This window comes from Leptosomus discolor, chromosome 3, assembly GCF_034619465.1.
Source record: "Leptosomus discolor isolate bLepDis1 chromosome 3, bLepDis1.hap2, whole genome shotgun sequence".
NCBI lineage: Eukaryota > Metazoa > Chordata > Aves > Leptosomiformes > Leptosomidae > Leptosomus > Leptosomus discolor.
In genome coordinates, this window is record NC_141393.1 from 70,813,399 (window position 1) to 70,839,752 (window position 26,354).

Sequence of the window (26,354 nt, forward strand, 5' to 3'; positions counted from 1 at the left end):
TTTTGTTTTGGCTAATGACTTTGAATATTATCATCATCTTAAATATTAATCACTGAACTGCTGTGAAAAATCAAAGAGAAGCATGCATTTCCGTTGGCAAGTTTGGGATTTATTTGGGTGTTATGTAGCTGCACATTCACATTTTCACTTGATCTTCATAGACACTGGACAGAAGGATTTCAAAATCAGATGTCTAAAATGTTTGCCATGTCTGCAGTAACGCTGCCCATTTTGGCTGTGAGTAGACCCTCCAGCATCTGCAAGCTGCTCTAAAAACATCCTTATATCTATATGGGCGTGTTAAGACATGACAGCACAGTGATAAGGTAACAAAATAACTTTGACTTGAGAGAGGCTGTTTATGGAGACAGTCTTCCAGCTTAAAAGGAGGCAGAAGTTGTTCTTGAAAAAATATTTGTTGAATTCTAATTACAACGGCAATTGCTCTGTTACTATAAACCAGCTGATTTTTGATATTTCTAAAAATCTGCCTGCTGGTACAAATTGGTCAAAACAAATTTAGTAACACGTTCCACTGTCTCCTAAATTCATAGGTTGTGTCAGCAGAAGCAGGGATACTGGGGCCCGAGTAAAGCGATCTGGCCCTCAACTGGAGACTGTGTTGACTGTCCCAGATTCTGAGGGAAACTGAAACAGGGAATTGGTAAAGATCAGTTGAAATAAGAAGTCATCTTGTTGTTTTACTTTACGCTAATCTGTTGATTTCTGGTTTCTGAATGGGGTGTATGTGTGAATATGGCTTGCTTTTCAAAATTAATGTAAAAATTAACTTGGTTTGTGGTTAGTTTGGGGGTTTTTTGGGGGGCGAGGTGAGGTGGGTTTTTTTAATTAACAAAACCTTAGTAATTGAGAAAGAAATCATGTTTCTCTTTCTGAGTTTGCCCACCGAGGGTTCTGGTTATGAAACCATTTTTCTATTTAAGATGTAGATCGTTAAAGAACAAAGGCAAAGTTCCAGCTTCCATGATAGCATGGATATTATTCTGTATCTCTCTTTTTTTTTTTTTTTTTCCATAATCTGCATCGTTTTTTTCATTGACTGTGCAAACTTTCTTCATGTTCAATTAAAGTATTTTAATTTTCAAGCAAAATCCCTTCAGGAGAAGAATTTTAATAAGCTTGTTCTCTTTTTCATTCCCAGCCCCTCACTGCATAGGTATTTGCTGCAGCCATATGTTTCTGATACTGTACATTTCAATAGTTTCCTGGATTATGCACTGCATTTTTTCCACTTATGAAAACCTTTCCAGTTCTGAAATACAGTTACCAGGAAAATGCTCATTTTGCTGCATAGAAGGAAAAACCATCTTGAGTTAGCTGAAGCTTGGGGATAGATGCAGAAGGAAACTAACAGTATCTGTCATTTTGATTTACTGCAGAAGTCAACAGTTCTCTGACAGGAATCAAATGTGACTTGGAAATGTATAGTAAATGGAGACTGTGACGATTGATTTCACAGTGAAGATAAATTCTCATGAAATGAACATAATTGCGTGTTTATGAAAAGGCTGCATTGTGAAATAATTGAATTCTTTTCCTGTTACTTTCTAATTAACATTTTTAAAAATGAGGGGGGAAAAAAAAGGAAAACTCTTGGTGTGAAGTAGATACAGTATAGCTTAAAAAATGGGGGGGTGTAAACAAAACTCACATTTTGTTTTTCAGCAAACTAAGTAATTTATTTAAAGTATTTGAGTGGGCCCATCTATTTAATTTATAGATACCATGGGAGACCTTTGGAGACAGACTCCTCTAGTTTACTTACCTTAGCCTTACTAGATGTTAAAACAAAGTATATTAGAGCAAGTGACCTTTGACTGCTGGATCATTTTTGGCCATGTCCACCTACATGAGTCTACCTTTAAGCGACTGAAGTTGAGCTCTAGGGTCAAGCAGTATGTGTCTAAACCTAAAGCTGTCAAGAAAGTGAGTGCTATTTTGTGTTAACCATCCTTCTCCACAGTAAACTGCTGGCAAGTCTTGTAGACTGGAAAAGATATCGCATATATTAGAAGTACTTGAAAATAATTTTACTGTAGCAGAAAACGTAGTGTTTGCAGTACTGTTGTAGAACATAATGTGAAGTTCCGTAGATGTAGCTGCTAATTGACTTTCTTAGGCAGAGCTAAGAATAGAGGACAGGATCTTGTCAGTGCCTGTGCTTACATGCTGTAGGTTAACCTGTGGTGTCCTCATTGATGAATGTGTAAGACACTTGTGCAGAGTTCAAGAACAAATAAAACAAATTCTCCCCATCCCAGAATGTTTACTTTCCTTCTAGGATTTCATTCCAAATGCTTTGCCTATTACCTACGTATTTCCTGTAAAAATTATTCGCTGATTGGTGCATTTTCTTTTAGCCACATACTGTAGTCTAGGACAAGAACTATAGTCTTAAATGTGCATCCTTTTAGGATCTAAGCAATGGTCCCATCTCTCCCTAATTAAGAAGGGTAAGCAATCATTATTTCTCCTGAACTCGCCCGGTTGACTACAGGATCCACGTGGCACTATTTTACTAGATTCTGTGTTGTTCTAAAATAATCCTTTAAAGTAGAGCAGTTGCACTTTTTTCCTGATTTATTGGTCAATGAATTGTATTACTGTATTACAACTCCATCTAAATACTACTTCTCTTTTAAGTAAAGGAGGAATGATGAGTACAAACTCTTCTTTTGCTACAAGCAGAGAAAATTCTTCCTTTCCACCTCCTCTCCAACTCTAGAGATATGAATCCTTTCTTTTTTTGTGGGAGTAGAGATCCTACCAGGTAAAGATTTTTGAGGTTTAAAAAGGTGGTAGGATGAAGTGTTTGTTGAGTCGATGAATTTTCAGGCCTTTCCTACCAGTACTGGGAGTAGCAACCACACAATGAGGAAGAGTTGCCTGATGGAGAGTCCCCTATCAGTAGCCTTTCTTATGCAGGAAGCTGTGTTCCTCATCAGACGCATTCCTTTCCTTGGAACCAAAGAAGCAGAACCAGTGTGTGAAATTCTCCCTTCCTTGCGGAGGAAGATCCCACCGAGTCTCCCTGTCTTTTACTTTCCTGCCCAACCAGGATCTAGATGAAACTAAATGATGGTGTTGCTTTCCTCACCTCTATGGTTCTGTATGGTACAGGGATGTGAGGAGAAAATTCAAAGCACAGAACTGTTCCTGTTTGCCTTCACAAAAATAGGTTCCTGAGAGCTAAATGCTCCTCAATAGTCATGAAGCAGTGTGACAGAACCTACCATCCAGGCATGAGAGCTGACTGTCTGGGGCAGGCTCATTGTAGAAACAGATCCTTAATCTGAGAAACAGATGAATGTCAAGAGGAGAACGATCAAAAGAAAGTTTTGAGGGCACACAATAGGACTGGAAATGGAACTTCCAGGTGATAAATTTTAGCTGCTGGTTCCTGAGTACATCTGACTGTCAATAATCATATTGCACAAGAAACTGTGTTGTCCAGTAGGATCCAGGAAAGTATGCTATGTCTACTAAGTGAAAGGTATGACAGTATTTATTTTGGGTGCATGTTGTTGGCTGAGTGTTGCTCTTGGAAGGGGATGGAGCACAAGTCTTCTCTGGGACTCCAAATGCATTAGAGCTTTAAGTACTGAATTTCTTCTTATGGACAGCAACTGGTTAACTGCTATCCATATATAAGGGAAATTGGGCAAGAGCCAAAATAAAGGGAACTAGTGAAAGGAGACCAGGTCAGAGGAGGTGTTGGATGGAAGCCAGGCTAAGGGAGAAAGCGTAAGATGAAATGTATGTTTAGTTACTGTTTTTGAATTACTCGGAAAGCTGAGCCCTAGGAAGAGCTGGACTATAAGCTATTCAGAGCCCTCTCTGTTAAAAATGGAAGAATGAAAACCTATTTAATTAAAACACCTCACAAATTTAATCCAGAAAAAACCTTCTAACATTTGTAAGCAAAATTCTAAGATGCTGGTGAGTATTTAAGGATAGGAAAAATATACAAACTCAAGGAATAACTGTCCTTTATTGCCCAAGTCCATTCTATTTAAAAAAAAAAAAAAAAAAGAACACTAAAAGAGGTTCTTTTTTTTTTCTTTTCTTTTTTTTCTGGAATATTTCCTTTTTGTTGAATTCTTTGCATGATAAATAAAACATGGTATGGTGGATACGTTGTGCGGGTATTGAGGTTTAAAACTGGTATTACTGAGCAAAAAAGGGGTTCTCGGGGAAAGGAAACAGCGGTGACAAACCCATACTTTAAATATGGTAGTTACACTGTACTTCAAGAAAATTGCCTAAGTGATTGTGTGGGATCTGAAACGTTAGTGACACCTACCAGAGACATGGGTGATGTAAGCATGGGCTAAGTCATGGCTGGTAAACTTGACTCAGCCTGCAGGACAGCTTCACCTTGTTTGCTCGCTGTGACCCAGCATGGTCTGGGTCCCACTGCCCCATCCAGGGAAGCACAGAACTGGAGCAGGAGACATGCTTCCTCCATGCATGATGAGGGACTGACAGCTGTGAGCAGCTTTTGCATCTGTGTGGCCCCAAGGCAGGTTCCAAAGCAGGCTTCCATCCCTCACCACGAAAATGATCAAACCTTCTCCAGGGAGTTATGGAATATTTTAGTGCCAGTTACTGTTACTACTGTAGATTTTGGCCTATGTGATGTTAGTTTTGGCTGCATTTCTGTTCTGGATTACATATAGAACTCTAGATACTTCATTGTCCAGGCTTGACTATATACTGATTGGCATATATTCTGTTCGTTTTCACCTTAAAATTGTGTGGTTTTGTGTGTGTGAACTTGAAAAGACCCTTATACTTCTGGGAGACCACTTATGTGAGTTAGGTGGTAAAATCCTTAAGTGCTATTATTTCACGACATTGTCTCAGAGATTGTCTCTTTGGCTTTTCTGGCTATTAAGAAAAAATCTTCACAGACATATGTAATTAATTTTAATTAGCATTCACATTGGACTGATCTGAAATGGCATGCCTTGATAGAAAATATTAGTCATTGCTGTTAACTTAGAGCAGATGGTCATTTTTGTTTCTTTAAAATATATGATTTGTGGAACTTCTAGTAGAACTTTCTTATATGAAAAATAGTGCGTATATTTAAAACAGCCATTGTGGAATGACAGGTATCTAAAATGGTAGACTAAGGCTAAGGTTGAATAAGCAGAGTGTATACAATGGAGTTGCAGGTTGAATAAGTAGAGAACATAAGAGTAGAACTTCATCCAATATTATCTTTACCAATTGTGCATGTATATTTGGAGTGGAGTGTCTGGATTCTGTTATTTTCTCCCTTTTTCATTTTAAGTGACTATTTATGAAACCCATATTCAGTACGGTGTCAATTTCAATCAAATAAATATCCAAGAATTCAATCTTTTGTGTTTCTCATGGTATAAAATTGGGCTGATTGGCATTTGGTTCTGGATTTCTGATGTTCATTTTAATTCTGCTTGCATCCTGATAAAAAGACCAGACATTTACCAAAAAATCATTTGAGACAATAAGCACAGTTGTTTGAGATCCCCGTAAAAGAATATATTCCTTTATCTTTCGGTCTCTGAGTAGTGTCACTTGTTTCAGTGTGACTGCTGAAGTTAAATGTGGTTTTGTGTTCTTTGGGGGATTTAAAATGGCTTATAGACACAATTCTAAAAAATTTACTGATGTTCTTGCTCTGTAATTGCTGTTCTGTCTTCTCCCATATTGGCAAGAATAACTGCATCTTCGTTTAACCTTGATTTGTATTTTCTCTCTATATAAAAAAATTACATGCATATACAGTATACTGAAATGTTCCAGATCCAACTCAATCTAAAAAGCTGTCTATGCATTTGTGGATATGCATTAATATATATGCACACATATTAACTGCGTTTGTAATGTGTCTACAGTGATTGCCCCTAAAATCTTTCCAGGTTTGTTGGAGATAAATATTTAACATCTTAGTAGTAAGAAATTGCAAGAGATACCATACATCTTCAGGTGTAGCAGTTGAGTTTGCACAGATAGCAAGCAGTTTTGATGTGCAGCTGCTGTAGAGGGAAGCCTACTGGTATTGCCTCCACTGTAGCAAGCAACTAGAAAGCTCATTCTTTTTAATTTTCAGTTGTGTGTTATTCACTTGTTGGCCCTGGGTTGTATAGTTATGCTGTTTTATAGGCAGTCAAACTTTCTCAATGCAATGTTGACATCCCAGGCTTCAGGACTAGTGGGACAGGAATCACAGTAACTCACAGCTGGGCTCAGTCTTCAAACTTATCTGGCACTTTTCAGTTTCCTCTTTCAAAACCACTTTCAAATACCTTACTTCATTCCTGCATTTTCATGTTAGGATTCTTCCGTGATGAGCGGGGTTAAAGAAATACTTAGGGACAATATAAATGTAATTTCTGCATTAGAAAGTTCACTTTAGGCTCTGAAATATATGGGGAAAAGGAATCCAGTATGTCGGAAACAAAGGTAATAGTAAATTGAAGAAGTTGTTGGTTAAGCAAAGTTACGGCTGGGTGTCTGCTGGACTTTCAAGTAATGGGCCTGGCCTAGAGAAGGTATGTCCTGAGTGTGGAACCATTCCGGAATCGGAAATGATGCTTTTAGTCCAATTATCTGTTCATCTCCATAAGCAATTATGTTGTGTTTTTTTCTGGAATGTAGTTCTTGAGGTTTATTTATCTAGAGTATAATAAAATCTGCAGATGACAAATGGTAACCTTTTGTATTTCTCACTCTGGAGAAAAAGTAGTACTATGTTAATTTCCAGTAATGCCACTATAGATATATTTTCATGTGCTATGCAGGATATTTAATTATAATGATGGGACTCTACAGGAGGAAGCACATAGGTAAATGTGGTATATGCATATAGCTTTGCACACAGCTTCCCTGTTTATGTGTTCACATTTAAAAAATGTTAAATATTCAAGGGGAAAGTTGCACACAAATTGTACTTCTTGGCATGTTCCCATTTATTGTTATCTGTTTTGTTTCTACAGTTCCTTAGATTTAAAGATGCCTGAATGTCAACAAGATTTGTATGGTTGAGAGTTCATCTTTTTGCTTCTCGGTATCCTGTATTATATCATTCTCTTTGATGTATAACATCCCATTTAGCTGCTATAGAGAGGACAATGAGAACATGATCTCACTGTATTCCATATGGAGTAAGTAGGTGAGGACTGAGTAGTAACTGTTTCTGTGCTGATATCTTCAGCAATTTTAAAAAGTAGAAGAGAGAACAAAACAGAAAATCTGAGTTGTTTTCAAGAACGTTTTTACAGCTTTCTTTGAGATGCCAGTGGATTCTTAATGAGTAAAACATGTTAATGTGTTTTTGTAAGATTCCACTAGTAACAGAAAAAGGACATGCTCTTTTCAGAAGTTACTTTGGCTTTTTTTCCTCTGAAAAGTTCCTGTGCCTGTCAGCCTTTCTGGAAGAAAGAAAGGCAAAGGAAGTCTAGTAGCAAGGAAGCTGATTTGGGAGGCGAGCATCCATTTAATTACCCTACTGTAAGCTTCCTATGAGTTCTGGCTCAGTGTGTACATCCTTCACTTTCTCACTTCGGCTGAAACTTCTGTCTTTTGTGGTGGTGGTGGAGTAAGCTACACTAAAATTAGCTACACTAAAATGATGGAGTTCTGAGATACTACAGGGTGGGGGGCTTTGGAGGGCTGGAGACATCAGCTGCTTGGCCATAAGGTGACCCTAGACCTATGAAAAGTCTTGCTATGGAGGCAGCAATGCAGGACTGCTAGCTCCCATGTGTTCAAAGCGGTTGGCTAAAAGCCCTTGTACAGCTACGGTCACAAAATGCCAAAAAGTTTAATATATAACATGACAGTTCTGAAAAAATGTTTTCACAAGCTGGTGTCATGTTGTTTTGCTCTTGCAGATAAGTATTTTTGGAACTCCCCTATCACTATGTTTTACAGCCTTTATTTGCTCTATTGTTATTTTTAGTCATCTTCTCTGAGAGTACCCTTTTACCATTTCAGCTTCCTGTTTCTTCAAAGTTATAGCTGCTTAGTTAACTTAGCCAAAAAACTTATCTCAGTAAAAGTTTCTCCTAACAATAAATTAAAACATTTTTTTTTCTCTGGCAATTTAATTTTCCTTCTCTTTTTATTTTTATTGAGTTCTTTGTTTTGTTTGGTAAATGTTGACTTGGAGTTCCACAACATTGAAAATTGAATAAAATTCAAGTGTTTTGTCTTTGGTTTAAGATAAGAGCATTTGAGGAGGTCATCCAGGCTATTGTTTGCCTTAATTCAGGATTAGTACATTTGGAGTCAGGGAAGAAAAAGGTTTAATTTTACATTTCTAATCAATAAAAAAATCCATAGGGCTTTCAGTCATTCATACTGTCAGTGGCTTTGCCTAAACTATGGGACCTGACCCTTTAGTGTCTCTTTGTTCCTTTGGGGGCTGGTTTCTCTGGGAAGGAAGTGCAGGTGTGCTGCCCTGAGCAGCACTGAAGCACGCTCCAGTGGCATCTCCGATCAGGATGCTTGCAAGGAGTAGTGCCAGCCCGATGCCAAGCACGCCTGCCTGACTGCTCAGATGTAGCCGTTGAAATTGGTGAGAATTACGCCACTGATGTAAGGAAATTTGAATATGTCCTTCATTCTTTGCAGTTGTGAATGCAATCTATAGCCTGCTATAAATACCTGATTTCCCTTTATTCAGAGGTGGGTATACTCTGGTTGCCATACTGTGATTTCACGGCTGATCATTAAATGTTTAGGTATCATGGCTGCTTCATGCCCAGGCATGAACACTTACTGTTCAATTACAATTTTTCTACCTGGTTTTTATGTTTCCTGACGGTACCCCTAAAAAGCAAGGCTAGGAGCTGTCTGGTGACATTGTTGGTGAGGGAGAAGCACTTGTGAGTGGGAATTACATCAAATCAGTTGTAATCCGGCAGTGTGACAGTGAAATCCCACCAGTCCCTGCATGCATGCTAAAGAAATTTGTCTACACAATGATAATAATAGCTTCATTTCCTTGTTCTACAGTGTATTCAAATTCATTTTCTCAAAATAGGGGCTAGAAATGACCTCTGTAGTTGCATAATGAAACCAAAGAACCCTTTGTCATTGCTGTCTTTAAAAGTGAAGTAATCTTCATCAACCCCCTCCCCACCCTGACTCCCCCTCCTCCATTGCTTGCTAAGGAAAGAAAACAGTCTGGTTGCGATGGAAGATTGATTCCTGTGCAACTGTTAAGATCTAGCAGAATGTGGTTTCCTAACCTTTGTCAGCTAAGCTTGTGGCCTTTCCTAAAAAGACTGTTGGCTGACAAATTTACAGCGATCTGGTCTGTATATAGAATTTGAATTTGGAAACTAATGGCTAAACCGTAAGGGGAAAATCTATTCTGCTTATTGGAGAATTTACAAGTACCACCTTCCTACATATATATTTTTCCTCCTTTCTCTTTTCTTCCATTGAGTGATTTCCTATATTTATCTAAGTATGTGAATTACCTGCAAGAGGTGTTACTTAAATGTGTCCCAATTTTCTTGCTGTGACAGCAGACATCAGAGGTTTGTTTTGTTTGTTTAAAATACTGATTATCATTCTTTTCTTTCCCCTTTTACTGATGATGTCTGAAAGATAAAAGCATATATAAAGCACTGAAAGGACTTTAACATGGGAAAAAGGTCCATCATTAATTATTTTGATATTTGTTGGTTACAGCAGCAATCAGTCACAAGACATGCAGTTTTGTTGGCATGTCTTACGTGTTTGTCCTCTGCATCACAACAGCCTTTTTTTCCTAAAAGTTCTCCATTTTGGCAAAAGCTGGAAAATTGATTTTAAGTAGTTTCACGGTGCTTTCAGATGATTATTATTTCCAGAGCTGTGCTGTAGCATTCTAAGATATTTTTAAGTACTCCATGTAATTATTAAACAAGCACCTGTCACATAAACTCTGTTGTCCAAAACAATTACCAAGTGATTTCTGATCCCAAAGGATTTTTAATTTAAAATGCTGTATGCATGATAAAGAGTAGTAAAATGCTAGTTTTACAATGTGGTGCTCTTTGTTCTAGGAATGTTTACAAGGATTACCGTTTCCTTGAGCTAGCCTGTGACTCCCAAGAGGAGGTGGATAGCTGGAAAGCATCTCTGCTACGAGCTGGTGTCTATCCTGATAAATCCGCAGTAAGTTAAACAGCTCGCTAGTTTTCCAGTAGCTGCTCTGTTTGAATCAGAAAAAGCAATTGTATCATCTGGGAAAACACAATGTCTGCAGCTATCTCGAGAAATGGTAGCCTTTTCATTGTACTCTTCTGTGATAATTTTGAAATCTTCATAATGAAACATTTTAAGATCAATTTGTGTGTTAAACCTCAATATTAAGAAAAACAAACCCCACAAACCAAACTTTCCAAAACGTTGTAGTAAAAGTGTTGAGCAATTTGGGGTTTCATGAGCTTCATTATTTCTATTAATGTCTTCTAAGGTAAAGATGTGCTTTGAAGAGTTTATTCCCTCAAGTTCTGTATTACAGAACTGACAGAAGCATTCCAGGCAATCATATGTATTTATTTTACTGATTCACTGCATGGTTTTTTGTGTATGAAACACATGCTAAACCTTTCCAAAGGCAGTTTTACTCAGCTAATCGTCTTGTGGAGCAAATTGAAGAGAATACAGTAAAAAAGCCTCTATTAATTTAAAAGAAAAGAGAGAAAGTCAGGAAACAGAATATGCCCAACTACCATCTTGTGGTTTTTGGACTTAGTTATTTTGATATTTAATATCAAGTGAAGGTTTGAGGAGATGTATCCAGAGAGAAGGCTGACTAGCAAAAATACCTGTTATTTTTGCTTTGAAAGTTTCTTTAATGCATGGTTCACCTTTCTTCAGTAAGTCGGCTGGTCCCACTACATTCCTTCAGTGGAAGATCTGTTCCGAGAAATTATGCTTTGATTTTGATGGAATTCCTTCTTCTTACTGCTTGGCTTCCATGGGAAGGCCAGGTCCCTTGCATCCAGGGTCTTGTGCTGTCTTCTATCTCTTAATCTTTCTCTTCCTCATATTTCCTTTATACTTGTGATACCTCCATGGCTTCCAGTATAATCCTGTCTGCATCTCCTCCAGCTACTATTTATGCAAACAACCCTCAGCTTCCTCTCTTCGTACCAAGTTTCAAGGCTACCATCAAAAGATTCTCCAATTATTATAGGAATGAACAGTGATGACGATAATGATGATGATTTTTTAAAGAATAGTTCAAATACAGTCTTAGCAAGAGACTTACAAGGTATCTGAGACTTTACCTTTTAAAAAAATAAAAATAATTTTGGTGACTCTTCAGTATTTTGCCTGTCCCAGTAGATCAATGCTGACTTTAGACCACCAGAAGTTGTTTTACAAGGATTAGTTACAAGAGGTTACCTAATTAATTACTAGGAACAAAAGATTGTATTGTTGTGGGTTTTTTTCTTGTTCTTTCTTTTTTTTTTTCTTGTTTTTAATAATGATGTCAACAAAGCCTGTTGCCGCCTCCTGTTTAATCCTCTATTCTGTGACACACTTATCATATTCATGTATCTGTTAGTTTATCTTTAAACAAGACAGACTAGTTGGATTTCTAAACTTCTCTTCTGTCTTCCTGTCTCTCCCTTCCCCCGAAAAATATTTTGTATTTAAAATATGTTTATAAAGAATTCTTGTTTTTGCTTAAAGTTGGTCTGTCAAAGGAGGCTTAGATACAAGATGAGAGACCTCCTTGAAAGACATAAGTAGAAGGGAGTCAAAATTCAGTTCTCCTTTGAGCTGGAAATATCTTTACTTTACGAAAGGGTGAGTATTATTGTTCCAAACCCCTGTAGTTTGAAATTCACCTATCAGTCTATCAAGCTGTTCAGGAACGATGCTTGATGCTACTCTCTTCTTAGAAAGCACTTTGTTCCTACAGGACTAGAGGTCCAAATGCAGACTACAAGTCTGCTGTTAAAGTTTTGAATTTTGCAAAGCAAAAGCTCCAAGGCCCGGGGTATCTTGGAAGCTCCAGTGGAACTTAAATAAAAGTCAGCAGTGTTTCATTAAAATCCTATGTGTACTCCTCAGTTTCACACCTTCCTCTGACAATATAAAATAGTTTTAGAAACACCCCCCCCCCCCCCCCGCATCTTTTATTCTCCTTCAAAGATTTAGAAATCTTGTTTTTATGTAAGAGAGACTGTCAGGAAATGGCAGCAATTTGCATTTACTTCAGCGCTTCCCCACAGCTTTGCGATCCCAGAGTGAAAAAGGCAGAGGGACCCTAGCTCCTTCCCAGACTGACCTTCTCGCTCTTTTAATGTGCGAGTCACAGGTGGTAACTTTGAGTATCCAAGGCTTTGGCACCAGAACTAGAAAAATTGCTGCTTAGAAATGAAAAATAGATTAATAGTGCTGTAAACCTGGAATATTGCAGTGGTGAAGCTGGCCTGCTTTCTGTAACTGCCAGAGCAGTGTGCGCAGCCTGGAATTTGAAAGCTAAGCTGTGTGCTTTCATTAACGGTTCTGCTGCTTGCGTACAAGGACGCTGATGTAAAACCCAACGCAGTTGCCCCTAGCTGGGTTCCTTCTGTAGTGGCAGGGAAAGTAAGAATTTGTCACTGAATTAAAGAGATTTGTTCTGAATTCTTACCAGGGGTAAATTTCTCAACTAAGAATATTAATTTTTCTGTTTGTTTTTTAGTAGTGCTACTTAAAATTGCATTACAGTGGTAATGGGGCTCAGTACTTACTGCCACTGATATGAAGTCTCTATACTAATTTAATCCTGTAAGCTAGATCCAAGGTTATTGGCTTTTAATTTTGCTTTTTGCTTAAACAAGTCTCATTAATATATTAAAAATTAAAGGCTAGATATCGCTCCATTTCTCCATTTCCTCACTTCATTTTGCCTGCCTCCCCTGGCCCTCTGCACAGGGGAATGCACCCTCATGTTCATACATTCACTCTCTTGTTTCCTATCTTTAATCAGCCCTCAGTGTTGCTCTATGAGCCCCTGAATTCTTTTGAAGTGTGCCAAGTCACCTCCTTCCCCCCAGAAGATTTGCTTTTGTCAGGACGTGGGCTTTGACAGCCACCCGGATAGCAATGAATCAGTGTTTTTATTTTTCCAACCCATATGCAAGTCAGCTTGCTTGAATATAAATCACACTGTGGCCAATTCACTTTGAAACGGGATATCCATTTACCAGCTGACTTTACTGCTGGGTTTCTGGACTGATGCATCCAAAAACCTCCTCTTTTAAAAAATGACTACAACTTTGTGACTAACCTTTCCAGACTGTATTTCTCAACTGTAGGCTGGTGTTTGTTTTGGCTGACTTCCCACTGTATAATATACACTGTTCATGCCAGCTCATGGCAAAATTCGCAATTAAAAAAAAATAATAGCACAGATGTTTGTCGTAACTTGCTCTGCACACTTTGCCTTGCTAGCACCATCCAGTCCTTTCCCCCTCTCCCCTAATGCCATCTCCTCCTCATTTTTATTACTACTCTAGAAGTTCAATATTTGCTTTTTAAAAAGCATTGGATCGTGGAGCTTTCCATTCATGGGCATGTCATAGGGAGTGGCTGTCATGCAAGGGTAAGCAGGCATGTGTAGTGGGTTGCTTTGCGTACTGGAAGTTCACTATTACCAACGTGCAGAAATCCCTCTGGCTTCCGTCCCACCCCTAGATCATTTCAGGCCTCATTTTCTTCTCACTTGTGTTAGTGTCCACTGACTTCCCAGGAGCTGCTCCTGATTTACACTGAAGGAAGCAAAAGTGGAATCAGAACATTTGTGTAGAGAGGAAATTTTGAAAAACAGTGTGAATTTACAACTTCGCCGAACATTTTAAATCCTTTGTGAATGTCCTGTGCTCCCCTGGAAGCTGTCTAACTAAAGGATTCAGTGAATGTTCTTTGAGTCAGTTCCTCATTTGGTTTGAGCTTTTTCCAGAACTGTATGAGTTAGACCGAATGCATGTAAAAGAAATGTATCTAACACTTCTCTTTTTTTCCCTCTTTCCTCCTTGCTGCATCCTGCAAAGGGGAACAACAGAGTAAGTTGTTTGTCCTTTTACAAAATCCTGTCGTATCCTGTCTCAAGGGTTTTGTCAGGAAGATTGGTTTCTCTTTTGGTTCACACAAATACTGCCTGTATACTCTTAACAGCAAACTCGTATTAAAAATGTGGGTGCAAAAGTGTGTTCTAGAAACCTATTAATGGCTCTTTGTTTTAATTTTGGAGAAGAAGTGTTAAGTGTTGCTGAATTTTGTTTTTAAGGCGGTTCAGTAAGAATGATACTATAAAACAGTATTGGGACCAAAGATTATGAAGGTATAGTAATAAAGACCTTCTGAGGTAAGGTTACTACAGTCTGATGAAACTCATTACAGCTGGATTTTTTGACCATACTTCAAAGCTTGTATTAATGGGCAGTTATAAAAACCCAGTACTAAAGTCTTAAATAACAGATTTGCTGGCGTTGTTGGCTGAGCTGAACTAGATCAGTGTACTGGCTTTGAAGGTGCCTTAAAATGGATGGAGGAGGGTGGGGTCAACATTTGACTTGGCTTCTAGACCCTTGATGTGTTCCAGCTGGACAGCAGCAGACGGGTGTGGGGTGTGGAGAGGGAGAACTGAAATATGCATGGTCGGGTTTTTTTGAAAGTAAGCAGCACATAAAAAGACAGTTTTGCTGATGTTGATCTGATAAACTAATAATCAAGCAGTTCCCAGGGTTAGTGCTTTTTTATGCCATTTTTACTGAGCTTAAGAATGGAAATTGCACATCTCACACTTTGGAATATGATGCAGAGAGAGTTTGTCATACCATGGAAAAAAGTTACACAGCTTTTGTGCTTTTGTTTTTCCCCCTTCCTGTTTTGCTATGTTAACCCTTAGGAATATGTATCTGGAGCATCAAAAGGTGCTGCGTAGCAAATGTTGAAAGTAGCCCCTGAAGTATTGCCCGTAGCATCTCATTATGAGCTTGAAGCATTTCTGGGGTATTTGGGAAAGACCCAGGTGGGTCTAAAATGTTCTGAAGGTTGGGGAATTTTGTCTGCTTTTAATTTTTGTATTTTTAACCAGTTTTTGACCACTTCTGTCTCCATAGTAGCTGGGCTCAGAAGCACCAAAAATCTGGAATGGCCTGCCTGAGAAAAGGGGCTCTTAGTGTTGAGTGGGGAGGGGTTAAGAGAAATGGCGTATTGATGGCATGGAGAGAGGGACTTTGCATAGGAGGTGGTGTGAAATGTAAATGTTAACTGTGTACACTAAAATGTCAAGGGAATATTCATAATATTTCCTTAGAATATGCTGACTTAAGGCTTTGCTGCTGCAGTGGGTGCTGATCTGATCTCCAGAGGAGGGAGGTTAGACTGTAGATGCTCTGTCAAGGGAAATGGGGATAGATGGGGTATCAAAGAGCTCTTGGGGCCGACAGAAACAGGGTCTGGAGGTCAGGAGTTGCATGGACCAGCTGTGTTCTCCAGAGACCTGAACTGTAGGGCACCCCAGGGAGGTCAGGACGAGTAGCATCTGACATAGAGGTAGTTGCTAGCGTAAGGCAGGATACCCATAGGCAAGTATAAGAGAAACCTGTGAGATGTGAGGACTGGTGGAGCTGTTAGCTCTCCTTTCACACTGAGCAAAGGGCAATTCTTGATGTAGGTTCAGAAATGTTCTCCCTCTGGCCTGGGCTGTCAGCCAGAAGGTAGCTCTAAAGAAATCTCCAGAAAACCGTCCTGATCTTTCTGTTGGACCCAGTTGCTTGTAAGGACTCTTTTATCGTCATCTGTGTGTCCCCCCTTCTCTTTCACACAGGTCCTTCATGCTGAATTCTAGAGGTTACGTTATCCCAATTAGACAGCTAGAATTATCCTGCAGCTGCCTACAGGGGCTCAAACCCCACAAACATCTCGAGATTTCTGGACCTAGTGGCAGAGAAAATGAAATGGGTAAACCTGAGAGATGACAAGAGAGTTTTTGAGAAGTGGTTAGGGGAAGAGAGGAATGGCAGATTGAGGATATTGATGGTTTCTCAAAGCTTCTTATGCAGCTTTATGTTGCAAACCTGCATAATCCTTCCTTACTGTCCTGGTACAGATTTACTGGGTAGCTAGCAGAGCTGTAAGCCTCCTACTAGTGCTGCCCGGTGTGGCATTCATACTGTGGATCATGTTGTAGGTACATATGTAAAGATCTCGTACCCACCCACCCATTCAGATTGTGGCTGCTTTTATACCTCTGCCTTTAGCTTTGTGCTTTTATATTTACAAAAGTAAAAATAAACATTGGAGTAATGAGTTTCTAAGAAAAATGGGGGAAGGGAAGAGGGTTTATAATCGTCAGTGGACTACTAATCATTTTTATTTTTACTTTTTATTGTTGCACAATCATTAACGTAAGTGAGATTTCTCACATGGTTAAAGATAAATATATCTTCAAACGCTTTGTTGGATAAAATCTGTAAAAGGGTCGTGTAGAATGAGGTAATGGAGACCTACCTCATTCAGCAAGCATATGTTGGCAAGCCCCATCTTACTAATATTAAAACTGAACTCCACTCCGCAGCCTCGTGGAGAGGAAGAGTGGAGCGTTGTGTAGAGTTGCACAGAGTATTGTAGCTTCAGTCCAGGTACTGAAGACAGAGGAGCTGGATGCTTCTGAGTGTCTTAATCCACCATTGTGAATTTGCTTCCTCTGCTATGCATCTTCATCACCCTCATTTAAAAACAAAACAAAAACCCAAACAGCCCTCCAGAGCCTGCTGTTTGAAAACGACATCAAAACCTGTAACATTCTCATGAAGTCCATCTTCAGTATGCTTCTAACATTGTTAGGTTAAAAGATTAGATAAATGCTGTGTCCTTACAAAATTTTGTTTCCAAATCCCTAGGGATTCAAGCAGTAAAACAACAACAAGAAACCACCAAAACCCCCAAGTAACACTTTTTAATACAAAAAATTCATCTTACCTTTGTCATCCTTAAGCCCTGAGTTAGTTGATCATTTCTGTTTATTTGAAGGATTAAACACTTTAATGCTGAGCTCAGACTTGAGAAATTTCAACTTGGAAAATAAAAATCTGATTAAATTACTTTTTGTGGATAAGGTGACTACGAAGTTCTTCTAATTATTTTTCATTACTGTGCTTGCTGATACCTTTTACAAAACGTGTAGAATCGAAGTTTATAAATCCTATATTTGCATTTCAGTTAGTGGAGTTAGATAATAATGCACACGTGAACATACACTGAATATAAAGTAAGTTAGTGTAATGTAGTTTGGATTTTCTCCTGGGAAAAACAGAATTCCCTTTGAAAGCAGAAGGAAAATACTCTCCCTGCCAGGTCAGTTTGCATGTTATTCCTTAAAATGCTTCTTGATGACACATTAATTGCTTAGATTGAGGTCTGTCTTTTTTTTTTTTTTTTTTTTTTTTTTTGGGGTGTGTGTGTGTGTGTGGGGGGTAGTTTTACTAAACCCAGATTCCAGATCAGCTACTTCATTAAGATGACCAGATGTCCTCTTGTCTCTTGAGATAGTCCTGGAAAATGGGAACTTAGTGAAGTCAAGGTACTCATTCTACCTACATATATGACAACAGTGCTCTGAGTTCATCTAGTTCACGTGTGGCTATTGACATGTAAATGCAGATACAGTGCTAGAAGCCATGTGTATCTTTATTGTAATAAGGCTCTGATGCTTGCTCTTTCAAATTCGGCTGTGTTTCTGAAGGGTCTTCGATTACCTCCCAGACATAAATTCTGACTCGGGCAGTTACTGGCTGTGGTGATGCTCTATGAGTGCCCCAGCCAGATTTAAACTGAAAGTAAGTGGTTCTGCTCTGGGATTGCTAAAGTCCATGTTCGAAGTTAAGTTCCTAAACTAGAAAAAGTAAAGACTCATTTGGGTTTGTTGCATAGCAGTAAGTTGGAAAGCAAACTGTGCTGATGTGTCAGAGGGTAAAAAGGTGTAGACAGAAGTGTAAACTGTGCATTTACTGGTTTTACTTTTTTTTACTTTTTTTTTTTTTTTTTTTTAAAAAACTAATATAGTTTAGAAAAGGAAGGCATTGAATTCTAGGAAAAGAAGAATCCACTTCAGTTATGACTAAATTGGCTTCAGGCCAACTATGTTTAAAAATAACTTTTAAATGAAGACGTGTTAGACTTTTTTTTTTGTAAATGGAAAAATGCCATCATTTTATAGACAGTGTTTCAGTCATTGCTTTGAACAGATGAATTGAATTTTACAATGAAGTCACGGTGTAAAGGAGCAGACCAAGTGAGTGAGTGTGCATGCACACACATGCTGAGTCAAAAGCAGTCCAAAATACAAGGAGGAAACAAAATGGCAGGCTGTTTTTTAGTACCTTTCTTGCTGCCTCACTGTTTCAAGGCTGTGAAAACATGTTTCAGATAAAAACTATCTTCTTGTTCTCCTGAATATTTGCTAGTTCAAACAAAAACTAGATGCAGCCTTGTTCCCCCAGTGTTCCCTGAGAAACAGAGCGGCCCTGGTTTATGTTCTTTTGAGAGTAAAATAATTGCTGGCATGAGAGAGTTAAAAATGTACAGGGAAAAAGAGATTCATAGTATTGCATCAGTTGCACTGACTGTAACAAGATGCAGGCTAAGGGACTGAATGATGTCAAAACCAGTCCCAGTGAAGCTGGTGACTGCCTATCAGGGGTCGAGGGTTCAATAGCTGTCACAGGGTTTTACATTTCTGCTGTTAAATGGTACTGCTGACATTAAGCAAACTCCAGGAAATTTAGAAATGAGCAAACATTTTTTTATTTCTGTAATGTATTCATGGTGGGCTTTTTACTGTGCTGTTGGCAAGGCATCTGCATATTGAAAATATTTTAAAATTCTTCATTCTTTATGGCGCAGCTTCTGCTCTGGTGAAGGATTTCATTGAAGCTCTGCAGAGAGGTGAAAACTCTCTGGTTGTGAAGTTTCAGATCATGGAGCATGAGTGTCAGCCCTATTCGGGACATATAGTGAGATTTGCCCTGGGGAGGGCAGTGAAGGCGGCCAGCCTCTAAGGATGCTTTCCCTGCACTGGTCAATGAGTGCTGAGAGTTGGCAGGCAGAGAGAAAAGTGCTCCTGGACTGTGCTGCACCAACCTCTGCCGTAAAGGTCCTTTGGACTCCAGGCTGATACCTACAGCTGGAGTCCTGTGTCTCCAGGTCTCAGGACAGCTGCAGTCAGGAAGGTCTGATTGCCCCTTTAGTGCAACAGGGTGGGGTCACCCATCAGGGGGACTGAACAGAAGGGGAAACACACTCACAAGTATCACAAGGCTTTGGGACAATCCTAAAATATCTTCCTTGTCTTCCAAGTCAGTAATTGCACAAAAACCTACTCCCAAGTAGTAATTGGGAGTAAATAAAAATTTGAAAGATTTTTTTTTTTTTTCTGGCAAAAAAGTCACTAGGCTCACCCTTCCATAGCATTTACAGTGTAACAGGAAATGTGGTCATTGGACATGAGGGTGGAGGGCAGCTGGTGAACGGCCAGATACTTCTTTTTTCTCATTTACAAGGGAAAACAAGATGATCAGGAGAAACTGAATGCTATTTTCCCTGACTCCGTTTTGGACAAAAACTAAGATATGCAATGTCTAGTCTGATACATAGTTCATCCTGGATTTCTTTAACCTTTCCTACCTATCTTTTTTTTGTGAAGATAGGTTTATAATTACTTTCCATGTGCCGAGTCAGACTCAAGTCCCATGTTCTGTGTGTAAAATCCTCCATTCCGGAGCTGCATTCTCCACTCATGTAACTCTCCTTCCATGATGTCATGTATTCCTGTTTTGTGGTCACTCCTCAGCTCCTGTTCCACCTGTTTCCCAGATCCATTGTGGCCTTTGACTGTTGTCTTCCCTGTCCTTCTCTGTTTGTTGTATTGTATGACCCTTGATCTATCGAGTGTGCTGGTTTTTGGAGAACTGAGATTTCCCACTAGGAAGAGCTGGCTGTAGACATTTTGTGGAGTTTGATCAGTGTGATTCTTTGATGACTTTCATACCCTTGTTCCTAAAACCTGTTCTTGCAGATGAGAACAAGTGATCTTACTCTGTTTTCTTCACATTCTTTCTCTTTTGAACTCAACCTCTGCTTGTCCTCTTTTATAGTCAAGTTATTTGTAATTGAAAGAGAGAATTATATGTCATCAAATGTGCTACTAAGTTCAAATAACATATGTTAAATTATTTGCATAGGTATAAGCTCTGTGGTGGGTAGATACAAATTTGCTATGAGCTGTTACAGAAGGTGTCAGGCCTGTATTGGACCCTTTAAATGGCAGGTATTCAAACTTTCCAGTCACATTTGTTGCACAGTATTATATTGACCAGTTCAACAGTTGAGATTTCTATACTGGGTGGCAGCATATCTAAGGGCACTTACGGAAATCAACTAAAGAAACTAAACCAGAGCATGGAAGATAAGGTCCATGAGGAGAATTAGTTGTACACAATGCAATTTGGCATTCAGTTGTAGTTTGGTGGTTTAAAACTCTGCTTGAATTGCAGACTTGAGTATTTTCCAGTGGAAGCAGGAACCTCCATACAACCTCCTTTCCAGTCACGGGCCAGTTGTCCTTAACTGTCTTCTGCAGACACTGTGCAGTAGTAGTCTGTAGTTGCTCAGGACTCTGGTCTGGAAACAATTGCTGTACCATAATTCTAAATTATAGTTATTGGAGGTTATCTGGCTGATTCAGTTAGAAAGTTCTCAGAAGCACTGTGAACAAGATTGTCCTTTGCTGTGAGGGCAGTGAATAAAATGGTAGAGGTTGCCCTTTTGTCCACTTTTGCAGCTGCATACAGTCAGGCATTCTCAAACAGCTCAACCTCTCTTTCTCATCACATGAGACCTGAGTTGTGGCTGCAAACACTCAAAAGATGTGACGTTTTCATGCCAGCTCTGTACACTGAGGAGCTCTATGGGCACAGTTCCTTGCTAGTCTTCAGCTGAGGGCTTTGTTGTAGGTAATGATCTGACTCTATGAACAATGACATCAGCAGGCATCCTCAAATGTGTTGGTGCCTAGAGCTGTGGATTATACATGGACCAGAGTTGGTATATTTATATGTGGGCCAATGTATGTCTCTGTATGTACATACAGACAACCAATGCCCTAGAAAAAGGTAAATTCTTACTCTCAGTTGTAGGACATATTTACCTCTAGAACAATGGCTTCTGGTTGAGGGCTCACTGCTGATTAAAGTGTTAAAGCTAAGGCTAACAGTGAGAACAAAATACAGCATTGTCTGCAGTCCTTAACACTGTCTGTGTGGCCCTTGGTATGGTGAAAATCGAGGCTCTTGCTTTAGGAAGCTCATCCTCCACTTGTCTTCAATAGTTTGAAAACATCAACTTTCTATCTGTGCTCTTTGTTACATACTGCTCTGCAGGACATACCTCTTAACCTGATGAGTGAATGCATATATTCAGAAATGGTTTAATTGCAACCAATCTAAGTAATGGAAAGGCTGGAAGATGGGCATGGTGAAGTCAATGGCATCAACTTCCAGAGTTAGAATTTCACCCATTGTGAGTGGGTGTGTTGTCCTTAGTGTTGTATGTTTTTAGCAAACTGTTGGTTTTAGTGTGCTTTCTGTAGTCTGATTAGTGTTCTGCTAAAATAAAGTTCTCCTTTCCTAGAACCAGTCCTGGCATTGTCTGTTTGGGGCTGTGATTTCTGCCCCATGTCGTATTTCTTTTATTTAGTTCCATCTTATTTGTACAGTTTCTTTTGTAAGCCACAGCATGATGCCTTTCCAGCAGCTGTTTTTAATATTGTGAATAGATACTATTTGTCTAGAAGCTGCAGTTGTGGACCGGGATCCCATTTTACAAACTTAGAGTGAAAACATGGTTCCTTGCAGTCAAAGAATGACATGAGAGAATTGATGGATAGTTACGGAAGAGTGTCTTGTCTGTGTTTTTTGTTAAAGGTTTGTCACTAGCCATTGAGTGCCTCTGGAAACAGAGAGTCTTGAGGCAAACTACCTGTTCGTCACTGGTCTGACGAGCAGAGGACATGGGATTTAGGATTATTTTGTTACTAATGAAATCTGTAAAGAAGTAGCATTTCTTTCACAGGAGTTCTCTCTTCGAGTGTGAGAAGGCAGAGTTATGAGTGGTTTGGAGCAGGTTTGGCAAGATATCTTCATCTTTTGTTCTTTAAAAATACCTCACTCCACCATCTTTTGAGTTTTCAGTGATTTATTTCTGCCTGTCTTTTAAGAACAAGTGATGATTAATCCTCCTGTTCTGCTTATTTACCAGACTCTCTTCAATTAATCTCTAAAATTTTACAAGTATGATTGGAAATTTGCTCAAGTGGTTTTGTTGGGTCAGTTGTTCAAGTGATTTAAAATCAGCAATCCTTGTGAACTAGCCTAGACGTAAGTATGTCTACGAAGTCCTCCATCCTTTTATTTTGAATGATTTTACCCAAAACAGAGTGAGAGTGTACGTCTGTGTGTATTTTCAAAGAACCCTGGTGTCTTTGCTCAGGTATGCTGACTGTCTTTCTTTTAGTGTATACAAGTATCAACATTTTCCCATCAAAATTCAGATCTTTTCTGATAGGATCCCACTGGGAAATTGCATGTATTTCTAGGGATCTGTGTCTAGAATAATCTGTGATTATTCCTTCCAAGTCTGGGTTTCTTGAGTGTAGACTACTTCACTCTCCCTTTGTAGACAGCGAGTCCTTGGAAGCAGAAGCTCAGCTGTCCTGAGTGCCAGGTTCCTAGGTAATTGTCTATGGGCAACATGACAGTAAAGCAAGGGAACTCAAATTTACAATGGAGTATATAAATACACATCTTGTCTCTGGTAAGGCTCAGTTATGTTGCAATTTCATGAAAGATTATTTTACTACAGATGTTGAAATGGTTTACTTGACCTAAAAGATGTTCCTGTTTTAAAGCAGTTACTTATATCTTACCTGCAGCCGCATTTTTAATATGTGAAGCACTTGCTTCTTCCGTATTGGTGGCCTTTAGACTGCTCTTTCATAGCTTATTATAAAATATATTTCATCATATGTAGAAGAGCATTAAGCTATCTACCAGGGTTTACAGATAGTCACAAATACCTGAAAGATTGTTACAAATACCTTGTTCCTTCCAAATTCAACCCCCAACTGACAATGGAAAATTACAGTTCAAATATCAGTGATGCTACCTCTTTTGTTGCTGAGCATTTTGGTAAAAACACAGCTTTACTATGGTAACTTCACAATCCCTTGGGAATGACTCTTCGATGCTTCCAACCTTCAAGTTTTTTCTTGACAAGTTTCTGGCTATATCCTGGAAAATTTCTGGAGCTTGTTATGGATCTACAGCAGCTGAAAATATGGGAAGCAGCATAAACTAACATGTTATGTTCAGTATGAAAAGGAATAACTTTGGGCAGGGAAGGTTTCCAGTGAAAATTAAAATGTCCACATTCACACTTAACAAGCTAAAAACTCATTAGAGAGTGAGGTAGAATCACTAAGAAGTTGCTACCAAGTTTCTACTCAGACCTCCTGGACATCTGCAAAAACTAAGCAGCTCTGCTACAGAATGTAAGCTCTGCTTAACACAATGCTTTTGTAATATTCCTACCTGGAATCTCCAACAGTAGAGTGTTTTAGTTAATCCAAGTTCAGGCGTCACGGTGTTCAGATCTGGTCATTTGTTTGGAAACCACTGTAATTTCTCTTAGTTTTATGAACTTTACTGAGTTTAAAGTCTTTTTGCTGGAAGATATGTTTAAAAACACACAACATGCTTCCAGAATGTTGTGCTAATTAAAACAAAAACAAAACGGAAAGGAAAAAAGAAAATGAAAGGAAAAAAAAAAAAGCCTCATAGCCAAAGAAGTTATACATTGCAAGTTATATCCATCCCTTCTTTGGACAGAGTACTATTTCTTGCACAGCCTGCTGTGTGTCTCATATTCCAGAGAGGCTGTGCATGCAGCAAGCTTTTCATTCAGTTTCTTTGGGCGTAGTACGGCAGGATATTTGAATCCATAACATTTAGTTATAAAAGATGCAGAATGTATTGAAATCCAGGCATTTATGTATCTTGAGAGGACAACTGCCTGTAGTCAACAGACACACACTCCAGTGCTGTAACAAAAAGCATTCTTTTCACATTTCTTCCCAATTTGCATTAGACATGTCATACAAGAGCTAGAATATGAGGCAGACTTTGCAAGCAGCCACGGCAGTTCTTACTCTTTTTTGGGTTTCCCAAAGAGAACTGTGCTCAGTAGGTTGTTCTGCTGCCAAAGGTTTTATCATGTGGACTGAGTATCGTAACGGAACAGACAACACCATCTTCATGTGTTTTTAGACATGTTATTTACTGGGGTTTCCCTGAAGAAAGCTTAGGGATTCTTTCCTTATGAGTCACTAACCAAGTGATTGTTTTTGTATAAACTTTCCTTCAGCTGGTTGGAGTTGGAACACAGTGTCTTCTGCTCCTTCTGGGGTATGACTTTTCTCTTAATTTCTTTTAATAGTTGTTCCTGCAGCCAACAGGATGGTTTGAAGCTCATGGCCTTCCCCCACACCCTCTCTGAGTTCCATAGCCTTGAAAATTGCTGGTCTAGGCAGCACAAGTGCTGGTGGTAATCACTATTTGTGTGTAATTCCAGTTTTCAGCTTGCTACCTTGTGGTGCTTTTTCAACTCTGCACCTTACTTGGGAGGTACTCACTTACACTAGCTTAGGGAGACTGTGCTGTTGACATTAGCCGAACTGGAATTTGCATTTTATGTGCTGAAATTAAAACAAAAACTTGATATTTGACTTCAGCGGCATAAAGGTTAAAAGCTGTAAAGTGCTGTGTTTCCATAGTGGAAATCACTAAAGCTGGAGAGACAAATGCCTTCTTTTACATACCCCTGAATCCTTTCCCACCCTGTTTCGGTGGCCGCAGTGGAGTCTTCTTTTGCCAGCAGAGTGATGCAGAGTCACTTTTAATTACCTCCTTCCACTGCTTTTGATTTCTGGCCCAACTGATGGCGCCAGGGGCTGAACCACAGGGAGATCTCCAGGCAAGTCCAGCCTATGTCAGGCAGCCTTGCCAGGCAGATGCTCTACAGCCCGCTGCACTTTCTTGCAGTGGGGTTTTTTTGTTACATTTTAATTTTTTTATCCTGAGACAGGAACTATGTTAAAATCTAGTAACTCTATAATTTGCTAGCACATGTGAAATTCTAGGTTATGGTCACCAACTTCTCTTCCGCTCTCTGACCTCACTTCAGATATTTATACTCTGCATGTACATGCATGTAATTGTATGTATGTTTGACTTCAGAGGCAACATAGCCTGTACATACAGATTTGTTAAAATGCATGGCATTATTTTAAGCCAAGAATTATGCAAAGTTGTTTGAATCTTTTTCATAACCCAAGATTGAATTTCTTTATTTTTACAGGAACAGGAATGGTTTTGCTGGAATGAAAATGTTCATTCCACTGCATCATTAGCTACAGGCAATCTTCAGTTGAAGCCTAGCCCATTTCTCATGCTAAAGCTCTAATAGTTTGACTATTAATCAACGTGTAGGATGAATTTCTGGGGCTGAGAGAGCTTGTCTGCATGCCTGTAATTTAAGCTGAACTCTTTTTTTTTTTTTTTCCTTGTGAAAGGAAGTTAGCTAGAAAATAAATTATATTTTAAAGAGTTCACCTCCCTCTCACCCCCTTCTACTATTCCCCTTCTGATAAACACCCCAAAAGTTTTCACTAGATGGATATGGAAATTTAGCTGGAGTAGCAGATCCTCAAATGTGTTATTTGATCCTCCAGTAATTCTAAAGCAATCTGCTGTTAGATGAGACTAGTCACTGACATGCTGATTGTCTCAGGTGTGATACTTACTACTGAGGGTCGAGTCCAACTTGCTTTTATCAATTTAAATGTTATTTTTTAGGGTCTCAGTTTTTCCTTCCCTTGTCTGTTACATGGAAGATGTAACCAGCAGCCCAAATGATAATGGAAGCATCAAGATCTTTAGTCAGCTGTTTACCTGCTTTCTCAGCACCTGCTCTTCTCACACAAGGGTCATGCCCACTTACCAAGTTGGATGAAGACTTCTGGAAGGGTGACAGAAGGTGACAAGTCAACCCATGGGACCAACTACTGACAGGGACGGTTTCTGTTTTCTTCTCCTGCCATTCAGATCACCCTTTATGACCAGGCCCCTTTCATCCCTACATGCAAGCCCATAGAAGGTGAAGATTCAGAGGACTGATTCTGCCATTCAGAGACAGGAATTGGAAAATCATGCTTGGAAGGGCAG

General features: G+C 39.2%; 1 protein-coding gene across 5 annotated transcripts in view; it reads left to right on the top strand.

Moving 5' to 3' along the window:
- DNM3 (dynamin 3) overlaps window positions 1-26,354 on the top strand; it is a 190,337-nt gene that overhangs the window by 123,120 nt on the left and 40,863 nt on the right. For 4 of the 5 annotated variants that reach the window (XM_086462511.1, XM_086462510.1, XM_086462506.1 and 1 more), the window contains one exon: window positions 10,071-10,182. In XM_086462511.1, coding sequence (XP_086318637.1) covers window positions 10,071-10,182 — 112 coding nt within the window. Of the gene's footprint in view, window positions 1-10,070; window positions 10,183-14,063; window positions 14,076-26,354 lie in introns of all 5 variants that reach the window. The other variant, XM_086462508.1, reaches the window with a different exon arrangement.